Genomic DNA, 12,329 nt, shown 5'->3' with positions numbered 1-12,329 from the left:
AGGAAATTTTTGAGCCAGTAATTTAAATTTAATTCGCATCAACATTATTTTGAATCAGTACATTTTTATGATATTGTGACAATAGCTAATATTACAGTTTTAAGTTTATAATATGACTTTAAATAAATTTCATATTAGTAAATTTTTAATTTCGTCAAGTACAAAATTTTCAACATAGAACCAAATCATTTCATAGTTTTGTCCTTTGATTTATTCAAATTTTTATGATGAATAAACAAAAATATTTGAAAAAATCCAATAAAAGTAGTCAATGTGAAAGTAAATTTTCAATATCTATTTGATGGAGTTATTTTTCTTTACTTCGAATTTTAAAATAATATAAAATTTTAGTACAGATAGTTAAAGAGCATGAACTTATAAAATAATTTATCTATAAATAATAAATTATCTTTTCAAATTTATGTAAGCTCTAAACTTAATTAGGGTTAAAACTAAGCTTACATTCTTATAATAAAAGCTTATGTTATAAAACTGTCATCCTTAAAAATGTTTCCTGACCATTATTATATAGAACACTTCTCTAGGTATATCAACTATGCTCACGGCCATAACTAAAAAGAAATGAATAATTAACTTATACTAATTACAATTTCTAGTTTTTTCTGTAATCGAATAATAAACACAAGTAGTACTCTATAAGTTGGTAGTATGACATTTTATCCTTAAGCATTGTTTTAGATTGTACGAGGAGTAGTTACAGTATGACTTATGTTTGAATAAATAATTTTCAGAAAAAAAGAAACGCTAATACACCGTTAAAAAAATAACTTCCTTTGATAGAAAAAAATCTTAGACCAAAAATATAATTTGATAGTTAGATCATCTTGATTCAAACAGAAACATTTTTTAACTTAAACATTGTTCTCGGTTCAAGTAAATTTTCCTTGATTCAAGAATGTTTCTTCTTAGTCTAAGATAATCAAACTCTTCAAAATGACGTTCTTGGTTCGCGATTTTTTTTTTTAATCAATACTTTTATTAGTGTTATCTATTTATTGAACGTATAAAGGTGATAATTTATATCTATAACCTTTTGGATAGGCTAAAAAAAACTTGGAATTTTTATAAGAATGACATTTTTCAATGCTAATTATACTGCATTTATTGATTATCACTTATGTAATTTTATTGTTTTATAACTAGATGCACTTGAGGAAATAAATAAAGAAGAAAAATTGAATTATAAATATTGAGAATGTATGAGCGTGACAACAATTTTCAATTTAATAGCTAAAAATTTTTTTCCGTGCAGATTTTGCTTCAAAGAATTTATAAATTCTTTGAAGCAAAACAGTATACTGTACAGTATACTGTACAGTATACTGTTAATGTTTTGGGATAGACATCCGTTAAAATTTTAGAGAAGAAATTATTGAAAGTCGACATGAAATACATTACTCTTATGAAGAAATTGATATTTGTGATCATAAATCAATGTGTAGAAAAATATTTTTTGTACAAAAAAAAAACAATAAATTACGAATTTGATAATTGCAACAATTTGTTAGTAGAATAAAAATATTATATATCTTCGATACTACGTATTAAATTCAATATTTCCTCACATTCTCACTTATTTATTGTTAAGTATTAATTGGTTGCTAATAGTTGATGTCCGATGGTAATATTTCAAATCGTAAAAATCGCTAAAAAATATAAAGATTGGTCAGTAAAAGTTTAGAGTAAGAGAATGTTACTTTTTTATTAACATCCATCAAATTAATATTGACATGAGCAATTGTCAAATTTAAAAAATGACAATATTAATATTTAGTAACATATGAAAAAATATATTCTCTTGAGTATTAACCCTCGGAGAGCACACCTCCGAACAGAACTTTAGAGTACACACGGGGTTAAATTGACCCCACTTGACTTTCGAAGAATTATATCTGATAAACTATGCATTTTATCGAAATTCAGGTTTTTACATTTTTGGTAGGTAAAACAATGTTCTTTTGAATATAATCATTCATATTCTGAATTAAATAGTTTTTAATGTTGAAAAAATTTTATTAAAAATGAACCTATTTTCGAGAAATATTTTAGGATAAAAAAAATTCTGGGGTCAAAATGACCCCCAGTATACTCCGAGGATTAAATAGCGAAATAGCTACTGAATATTGCCAATACGCAACATTTAAATTTATGAAATGAAACACTTAACTTTATTCAGAATAATAAGACCAGATTCATGATTATAATTGAAAATCTAAAATTATGTTAACTGAATATTATTTCTACAGACTAAAATTAAGTTATACTGATTTAATTGAATCATTTCAATGTCTAGTTTTAGGAATATTTAAGTTAAAGAAAGTGTCAAAACTGTCAAATATTTTAAAGAAGTGGTGTTTTAAAGATTGTTCTCTATCTAAGTAGTATTAAAATTTATTAATACTGTTTTTGCTGAGTCACAAAAGAAAAACATTTTTGTTGTCATTTATCTTTGTTATCATTTATAAGATACAAGATCAGTTTTAGTGCCATTATTTATTGATTCTTGACAAGAATAGCTATTGTCGATCATTAATTCAAAACAAATGGCACTTTATTGAGAAGAAAAACGTGAAATTCTAAATAATATTAAAACTTGTATGTATGAAATATTTTAATATTTCTTAAAATCGGAAAAATAATTTCATGACAAACCAATATTTGGTCAAAATGGTACCCTCTTAAAAAGTAAGAAAAAAAAATGATTTCACGACAATGAAATACAGTTAAATAAAATATTTTAACTGTATTAAATAAATGTTTAATAACAATATTATTATAAGATATAAAATTTTCTTATTTCAAAATTTCAAAATTTTTGGGTAATTTATGATAAATAAAAGTTGATATCAAGGTAATATAATGTAATAAAAGTGTTTTTTTTAAGGTTCTAGTTTTTGGATCTTTAAGTCAAAAATTATCTAAAAGTCCCAAAAAATTTATCAAAAGTATTTTAATTGAAACCGATAAAATAATAGCTGAAAAAAACTTTTATCGTACAAATTCAACAATTTATTGACCTTTTATTGTTTGCTATCTGAAAAGTCAATCATTAATTATTCTGATGAATATACATTACTAATTAGGTGTAACATAATTGAATTTTATGAAATATCATCCTCCTTATGTATACGTAGACTAATTGATTTGGTAACAAACACATAACTAAAATGTATAAATTTCTTCAACTCAGTTTAAAGACTATAAGATTAATTGAGTTAAACAACAAAATTTAATTTTAATTATATATAATACCTATTACGTAGGTTATTGATTGGGCAACGAATGTTCAGTATATATCTAGTTTTTTTTTTCCACGCAGCATAAAAAGACAATAAAGCTATAAAATTCATGAAGAATTCACGAAGAACGAAGGTCAGTGGTGTCATACTATTCAGAGGGCTGTTATAAACCCTCCTGATATGAGTTAGTTCAACCCCGACTGGCCCGAGGAACTCGTCTCGATTATTCAAGATCGTTCTAGTGTTAACAAATTTTTTGTCTCAAAATTTACTATTCGTCTCGGTGGTTTTCATAATTTTGTTGTTATGAAGGTCAACTTAAATTAAAGCTTTAACAACAAAACAAAATATTACTCTGAGATTAAAGTATAGTTCAGTTTCTAAATTTTATTTTAAAATTGTAAATTAGAGCAAGTTCACTGTTATAACATAATTTATAACAATGAGCTTTATCTTTCTCGCGAGGCTGGCACTCAAGAGCATCAGTCTTAAGTGGCGGCATTCAAAAAGAGGTATTTTCAAAAAACACAGATATCAACGTGGCTTTTACTGAAAGTTATTGAACTACAACTGGGTTGTAATTTAAGACGTGATATTCTTTATTTTTTTTTTTTTTTTTTTTTTTTAATTATAAAAGTCAATTAAATGAGAATCTATAAAAAAATAAATAACATGGATTTTGAAACGAGAGCTTTGATTCAATTGTGTCTTTCGTCAAAATCAATACCCAGAACAAGGTAGACAGCCAGGAGGTTAATTATCAATACTTGTTATATTTTATTCAACAATGATTTTTGCTCTACTAACTGATATTTTATATTTTTTAATTAAAGGTCTGCTGGATCCATAGGTGCGCGTTCAGCGCCTAGCACCCCTCTTCAAGCAAATGTAGGATCTGGACCGGGACAACAAACTCCATCAGACAAACAGCATTCGATTAGCGGATTGCAATTGACTGTTGGATCAGCAACGACTCATTTACCTCCTAAAAGTCCAAGTCACGTTAGTTTACAAAAATGCAACGACAGGTAAATTTGCTTTTTTTTTTTTAAATAGTTATCATTTAAACATAAATACAATCACAGTTACATCGTTTGTAACAATTAGTGATGCGAGGCAAGAACGTGCTCGTCAATTCCTCGTCATTTAACGTCAATTGACCAACTCAAAAAATGACCATTAGTAATTTTTTAAATTTAATGGCGGGCCCCGCACAATAAAATATTAATAAATTGACCAAAAAATGATCGAAAATATTTTGACGGTCATTTCACATCTTATTTGTTGCTCAAGCCAGGTTTTTTTTTTCTAAAATTTTGGATTTTCGAAGAAATTTTCCTTTAAATGTCTTAAAAGCTGAGCATAGTTACAAATACATGATTATTTATTAATAAATTTAAATTTGTTAAAACTATCGTTATTATTTAATTTGTTTCTTCGAAGTTTCACTTGTATTTTGATTAAACTTAGAGAAAAAAAAAATTGTGACTGACCAAAAAAATATGACATTAACTGATAAGCAAATGCTCGTGAATTGCTCATGATTTGACCGAAGTCAAAATTGACGATCATTTCATATCATTAGTTGTTGAGCAAGATCCCGTCAACTGGACCCCCTATTTTCCACTTGATTATGAAAATTAAGTTCATGTATTTTTTTTATAAGTATATACCAAGATAAAATGATCCCCGAAACGATTTTTAAAAATTTCGATTTTAACAATAATTTTTTTTACAATGAAAATTTTAGGTACTTTTAATTAAAAAATGGATTGTAAATCAACCGTTAAAGTTAAATTAATGGGACTTCAAGGATTTGTTTTTAAAATGTTTATATTTTAATAAAATATTAATAACTAAAAATTATTTGTTTATTATCATATTGTTAATTAACTTTTAAGTTAACAAATGAAAATTTCACTGACTTCTCGGTGAAAAAATGAAGTATTTTTTTATCGGTTACATGCGTTATTTATTAAAGTTTAAGATTTCAGAAAAAAATTTCACTGCTCGCGATTTGTTTAAACAATATAAATTAATTTATCACAGCGCGCCGAGCGCCAGGCGCTGTCAGAATACCGCGCCGTCGAACGTCAGACTATGTTACAGCTTCGATTAATTATAATTAAAAATAACAATTAAAAATATAATTATCAAACAAATTTTATTATTACTATGATCAATATTATGACTAATAAAATTAATAAAAGAGGCGCGCAGTAGCCCTATCGGATCCGGCCCTTGCTTACCAAAGCATTGGACTGGATTCGAGTCCGGCGTACACCAATGAATATTTTCAATATTTAAATGTATTATTCTGCTCAGCCCAAAAAATAAAACGAGTTCCAATCTCAAAAGTTTACCCCCTACCGTAGTCGCTCATGACCTTAGTAGTTTATGTGACTTTAAAACAAATTAAAAAAAAAAAAATTAGTAAATTCTCCATTATTAAAGAAAAATAGAAAAAACGAACTATAGTAATAAATATTAAATTTTGTAGACATTTGTTAACTTTATTTTATTTTTTTTCTTTTAAACTTGGTTAATAAAAACTTTTTTATCTTCCGAAACATTATTATATTATTATTAATAATATAATAATATATTACTATATTATTACTCGCGGACCAGACAGACGTTTTCCTGTACACACGTCTTAAATTTAAAAATTTCAAGCTTATTTGAATGAGCTGTTACAGTTTGGACCGTTTTGATGAAAATTATTATTAAAACGTTATTATAATAAAATATTTCAATTAGCACCTGATAGATTTTAACACAATTACACAAAATTTTTTTGAATTTCGATAATAATTTTTTTTCTCAAATTAATATTCGATACTGTCTGTCAGATCCAATGTAAAACATTCCAAGATCAAGAACAATTTATAAATAAAAATTTAATTAAATAAACATTTTTCCGTGGACTGAATTGTGAATCTAAACCATTTTCGAATCCACCTAAAGACACACAAAAAGTTTCATTAAAATTGGTCCAGCCGTTTAGAAAAAGTTCAGTGACAAACACACGCACAGAGAAAATATATATATAAATATATATAAAGATTAATAATATAATAATGTGTCGGAAGATAAAAAAGTTTTTATTAACCAAGTTTAAAAAAAAAAAAAAATAAAGTTAACAAATGTCTACAAAATTTAATATTTATTACTAGTTCGTTTTTTCTATTTTTCTTTAATAATAGAGAATTTACTTATTTTATTAGTCATAATATTGATCATAGTAATAATAAAATTTGTTTGATAATTATATTTTTAATTGTTATTTTTAATTATAATTAATCGAAGCTGTAACATAGTCTGACGTTCGACGGCGCGGTATTCTGACAGCGCCTGGCGCTCGGCGCGCTGTGATAAATTAATTTATATTGTTTAAACAAATCGCGAGCAGTGAAATTTTTTTCTGAAATCTTAAACTTTAATAAATAACGCATGTAACCGATAAAAAAATACTTCATTTTTTCACCGAGAAGTCAGTGAAATTTTCATTTGTTAACTTAAAAGTTAATTAACAATATGATAATAAACAAATAACTTTTAGTTATTAATATTTTATTAAAATATAAACATTTTAAAAACAAATCCTTGAAGTCCCATTAATTTAACTTTAACGGTTGATTTACAATCCATTTTTTAATCAAAATTACCTAAAATTTTCATTGCAAAAAAAATTATTGTTAAAATCGAAATTTTTAAAAATCGTTTCGGGGATCATTTTATCTTGGTATGTACTTATAAAAAAGATACATGAATTTAATTTTCATGATCAAGTGGAAAATAGGGGGTCCAGTTGACGTGATCTTGCTCTGTTACTAACAACAAATTGCGTGTAGTAGTGGTTTTTAAAATTATAAAATATGTCATTTTTTTCTATTCTTTCCCAAAAAGTACATTTAAAAACAAAAATTTTGAGGAAAAAAGAAGTCCCGATGATTTCATTTTTGACAGAGTTATGGATATCTGAAAAAATTCTGAGAAACTCCTTTAGTAAAGTAGAAAAAAATTTTTCTTAGCGAATTCGAAAGGGGTCGAATCAAAAATAAAGTCGAGTTGGTGTAGAATGTTCCAAGTATAGTTTTAGTTAATAAACATAATTTTTGGTGATTGTTTAGAAGTAGGGGACACTTTGTTTCTCAAGATTAAATTAATATGATTATGTGTTTTTTATGAACTTCACTTATTGCACGCCTCATAAGTGAAACGTTGAGGTTGTGCTCTACTCTCGACATTTCAAAAAAAGCAGTTTTCTCGAAACTGAAATTGATTTTTTGTCATTTATATCGCACTTACAGGTTAATATGAGTACACTTATATCAAGTCAAATAATTTTTCAGGCACATAAAATATTTCAATAACAATTTTTTTGTTTAACATACTAAATAATAACATTAAACATAATCTTTTCTGGACGTCCATGTATGGACGTATGGATGGGTGTATGTGGCAGGGAAATTGTTCGAAAAAATGATCGTATCGGAATAATTTTTTTTTTATTATCTAAAGTAACACACGACGGATTTTCTTAATAATATAAGCGTTCAACTCACTGTCGTTAAATTATTATTTATAAAAAACTAATATATGACTGTGGATTTTTTTGTATATCTATCTATACATTTTATTATAGTATTTTTTTTCCTCACCTTAGAGTTATGGCGCCACTAAACCACAGCAGAGTTTTCTGTTTTTTATTATTTTGCTTTTTATCTTTTATTTTAATCAATTTTATAGTGAAAAATGAGATTATGAGGCGTGCACTTTTGGATTATCCAAACTATTTTACTTTTTAATGTTCATAAAAAAAAAAAGAATAATTTAAAAAATTAAAAAAATCAATTTTTCGACTTGAAAAAATTTTTGGTAAAAATCATAAAAAGTCTACAAGTTTATATTTAAAAAAATTTTTCTTTGTAGAATATAAAAAAATGCTAGAAATTGCTATAATTATTTGGATGAATTTTATTAACAATTTTCGGTAAGCATTTGTTTTTTTTTTTTTTTAATTTGAGTTAAGAGGATATTGAATCAATAAGTAATTGTTAAAAAATAATCTACACTTTTTGCAACGTTTCATGTTAAATTAAAATTTTTTTAGGAATGCCTACAACAAAAGTTAACAAATAAATTTTTTTCAATATTAAAAACTTCAAAACTAATCGACAAAAAGCTATCAACTATTTTTATGATGATTATTTTAATTTAATTTTAATTAAATACTTCGTACGATTGAATAATTTGTAATTGATAAATTCCAAGAAAAGTTCACTTTTTTTTATTTTTGCTCAAAGTTGATCGAATACTATTTAATTTTTTTCATTTATTATACTATTATTAATCTATACTATAATAAATAATAACTGTAATTTAACTAAGCATGATTCATTGTTTTATAAAACTTGTTGAAAAAATTTACCGGAAATACTTATTTTTCTTTAACAGTACTTCATAAGCTTCTGTTATTATCAGTAATGATAAAGATAACTTATAATACATAATATCATACAGTGATAAAACTATTAGTGTTTAAAAGTAAATGAACAATCTCCACGTCAGACTCTTTCAAAAAGTCAATCTAGAATGATGGCTTTCAATTATGAAGTTTGGGGTAACGATTTATGGAGTTTGCGAAAAACAAGTTACTCATTTAGGTTCAATTTATATAATATTACTTCAATATTTTATTTTAACAACTATATTAACTGATTTATTTTACTGTTACAGCCAATTATCAAAGCCCCTCAGCAGAAGTACACCATCAATGACAGTTGGCAGTGGTTCACAGACACCATCGACTGTCAGCAGATCATCCACAAGATCATCACCCACATCAACCAGTAGCGCAAGACAAAAAAAATTTCATAGGCACTTTACACAAGTAATTAAAAATTATTGTTCTTATTACAAGCATTGTCGTTCTTTGCTTCCAATGTCTCAGCAATTTTTTTCATTTGTCTTGTCTTTTTATTGTCGATTTTACAAAATTATAATAACCACATATTTAAATGTGATGTTTCATTTAATTCACCAGGGAATGGTTTTAAATAAAATCTTTTATCAGCACATTATTATTGAGTAATAACTAATTCTGCTTACAAGTACTTGTTTATCGTCACCACTAAAGCAATAATTGTGTGCTGGTTGTCTTTATAGCTAACTTTATTCTTGCATAAATTTTATTGTATACACTTAAAAAAAAAATTATCATTAAAGATTAAAGCAAAAAATTAATTTTTTATAATTATTAAAAACAAATTATCAGATTGCTTACTTAGATCTTTCAAAATCAAAACAGACATTTCATGATTTTTTTCTATTTTAGTCTCTGATCTACAGTGATGATTGATTTGTGTTGATGAAAAAATAAAAATTAACAAATTATTAGTTATTAGTAATAACAAATGCATAAAATCATTCCCATGTGTATTAATTGAGAGAATTTATTCTTTAAGAAGGGTTTACATTTTTTTCTCTCTCTCTCGCCCTCTATTGGACAAACGAAAGTATCTCTGTCATACTTGTACAACAAATGGAATCTTAAAACGCTTTTTATGCATAAATAAATGAAAATTTTCCAAAAAAGCGCTTCGCTCTTCGATAGATAATTTAATTATCTATCGAAGAGCGAAGCGTTTTTTTTCGAAATTTTATCACATACATAAGAAAAACACGTTTGAAAATCAACTATAAACCGCTCTTAATTTAACTTATAACGTATGATGAACGATTATTGGAAGAAAGAATGATTTTTAATAAAGTAAATAGAGCTTTGACCCAACTTATGATAAAGTTCAGTGCTGATCTAATGATAGTCTTCAAAATTTCACGATCAGGTTGGACCAGATGAGCGAGTAATAAACTACTACAGCTGTGCATTGGTCGCAGATATTCTTCTACAAGGACATCTTTATATCACATCAAATTATTTTGCTTTCCATAGCAACGTATTTGGTTATGTTACAAAACTTCTCATACCCACTACCTCGGTGCTCAAAATAAGCAAGGAAAAGACTGCTCGCATAATTCCAAATGCAATAGCTATTGTAACTGAAGATGAAAGACATGTTTTTTGCTCTCTGTTATCACGTGATTCAACGTTTAAACTGATGAAACAGGTTTGGGATGCGGCGTTGGAAGGTAGACAACCAGTTGACGATTTACCTTTGCCTGTTGATGTTAAATTATTAACTCCGGATTCATTGCTGGTTGATGATTCCGAAATTAATGTTGAAGAAGATGATTCCAGTATGTCTGAAAGCGGTACTGACTTAACGTCTAGACCACCAACTGTTTGTACTGATACTGATGGTATGTCTCCTATTATTCCACGACCAATTTTAACGCCACCAAGGTAAGTTTTTATAATAATAATAATAAAAATTATTATTTGTTTTTAACAAAATTATAACTTTTTATTTTTATAATAATTTTAGATTGGAACTCACAACGCCCAAAAGCGTATCAACAGCAAAAGTCGGAATTATAAGATCTCTACTAAACTATCAATTAAGATCACGTACCGTTATCACTATTTTAGTAGCACTTTTGGCAGTTCTCTACGTATCAGCAGCTTTAATGATGGTTAGAATTGATAAATTGCATACAGCATACCTCAATCATCCGCTTGCATCTCCAGAAAGATTTACGCAAGATCGATTATTACATTATCTCAATACTAATCTCGATCAAATTATTAAGGTAAAGTTTTTTCATTACAATCGGTCAAAAACTTTAAATAAAAATTTTTATTTTACATAAAAATAAATATTGATTGAAACATTTTTTGTGAGAAATAAAGCTCATTTTTTTAAATATTATAATTTAATAATAAATAAATTATGTCCATAATAGGTTCGGCAAAGCTTGCAGACACTTTCCCAACAGTTTGTCACAATGAATCAAGACAATGGCAGTCATGATACTGTACATGGGAGTGAAAAAATAGAACCAGAAGATGCGCCAAGTTAGCCTCTTAAGTGGAGACTTGATATCATCATAAATCAACCAAATATTAAGAGTTCTCTTTACCTCGTTAGCGTATGAAACGCCCCGAAAAAAAAAAAAAAAAAATGAATAATTACGTGAAACATTATATTCGTTATCATACGAATTTCGACAAAATGACGTGTTAATTGAATTCATTTGAATTAAATTACATTTATTTAAATCAAAAGAAAAAATTAATCAAGTGAAGACTACACGTTGTTTTGGCCGCTACCTTTTTTTAGCTATCTGTTATATTTAGAATTTAAATCTAATTTATAGATTTAAGAGGCTAAAGGGGAAAAACTTTAGGGAAAACGGAAATGGTATATGAAAGAAATTTAGATACCTAGCTAGACGTTGAGTCGCATTAGGTTGCTTGCAGTATCAAAGAAATAAAATACAATGAAGGGTTTAATTTTGATCGATTAATTAGTTAGTTATATAAAAGTCAATTGATTAATTCAATAGAGTTTATAACACAATAATATTATAGACAAATAACAACATATGTTAAACAATGACATTATATTAATTGGAGAGCTCATAAATTCCTTTTTTCCAACTAGTCAAGTGTACCTACAGGATATGAAACTCAATAAAATAATGTTAATAAGACTATATAAACAGTGAGATAATGCAAAAATTTTATAGTTATTTACTTATTTGATACGATTAATACGAAAAAGTAGTGCATTTTTTTATTATTAATTTTTCATGGCTTTAGTAATTATTTTGTTAAAAATGTTCTGGCGTTTAATGTTTGTTTGTTTTTTTTTTTTTTTTTTTAAATTGTGTTAATTGAAATTTAAATATATATCATACATGTATTTTTTGTTAAAATTGAGATAAATTTAATTATATACTAATTATGTATTTAAGTTATTGATTAAGATATTTATGAAATTTTCGTGGTTGGTATTGTGATTTCTTTAAAAATATTTTGTAATTAAAAAGAAATTTTTAAGTTTATAATGATACTAAAACATTTTTGAATTAGTTTTCTAAATTTTTAGGAATTTCTCAAGCTTAACTATTATTTTACACAAAACAAAGTAGATAAATTGT

The 12,329-nt window shown here is 26.2% G+C and overlaps 1 protein-coding gene across 3 annotated transcripts in view; it reads left to right on the top strand.

Moving 5' to 3' along the window:
* The window catches only part of LOC123259919, a 46,762-nt gene extending 34,819 nt beyond the window's left edge, over positions 1–11,943 (top strand). For 2 of the 3 annotated variants that reach the window (XM_044720736.1, XM_044720738.1), the window contains exons 4-8: positions 4,094–4,288; positions 9,003–9,156; positions 10,091–10,629; positions 10,712–10,976; positions 11,130–11,943. In XM_044720736.1, coding sequence (XP_044576671.1) covers positions 4,094–4,288; positions 9,003–9,156; positions 10,091–10,629; positions 10,712–10,976; positions 11,130–11,246 — 1,270 coding nt within the window. In that variant the 3' untranslated portion in view covers positions 11,247–11,943. The remainder of the gene's footprint in view (positions 1–4,093; positions 4,289–9,002; positions 9,157–10,090; positions 10,630–10,711; positions 10,977–11,129) is intronic. The other variant, XM_044720737.1, reaches the window with a different exon arrangement.
* Positions 11,944–12,329: the final 386 nt, after the last annotated feature.

Source organism: Cotesia glomerata, linkage group LG2 (genome assembly GCF_020080835.1).
Source record: "Cotesia glomerata isolate CgM1 linkage group LG2, MPM_Cglom_v2.3, whole genome shotgun sequence".
NCBI classification, from domain to species: domain Eukaryota; kingdom Metazoa; phylum Arthropoda; class Insecta; order Hymenoptera; family Braconidae; genus Cotesia; species Cotesia glomerata.
Note: the sequence above shows the minus strand (reverse complement) of the source record. Positions and strands in the feature narration are given on the sequence as shown.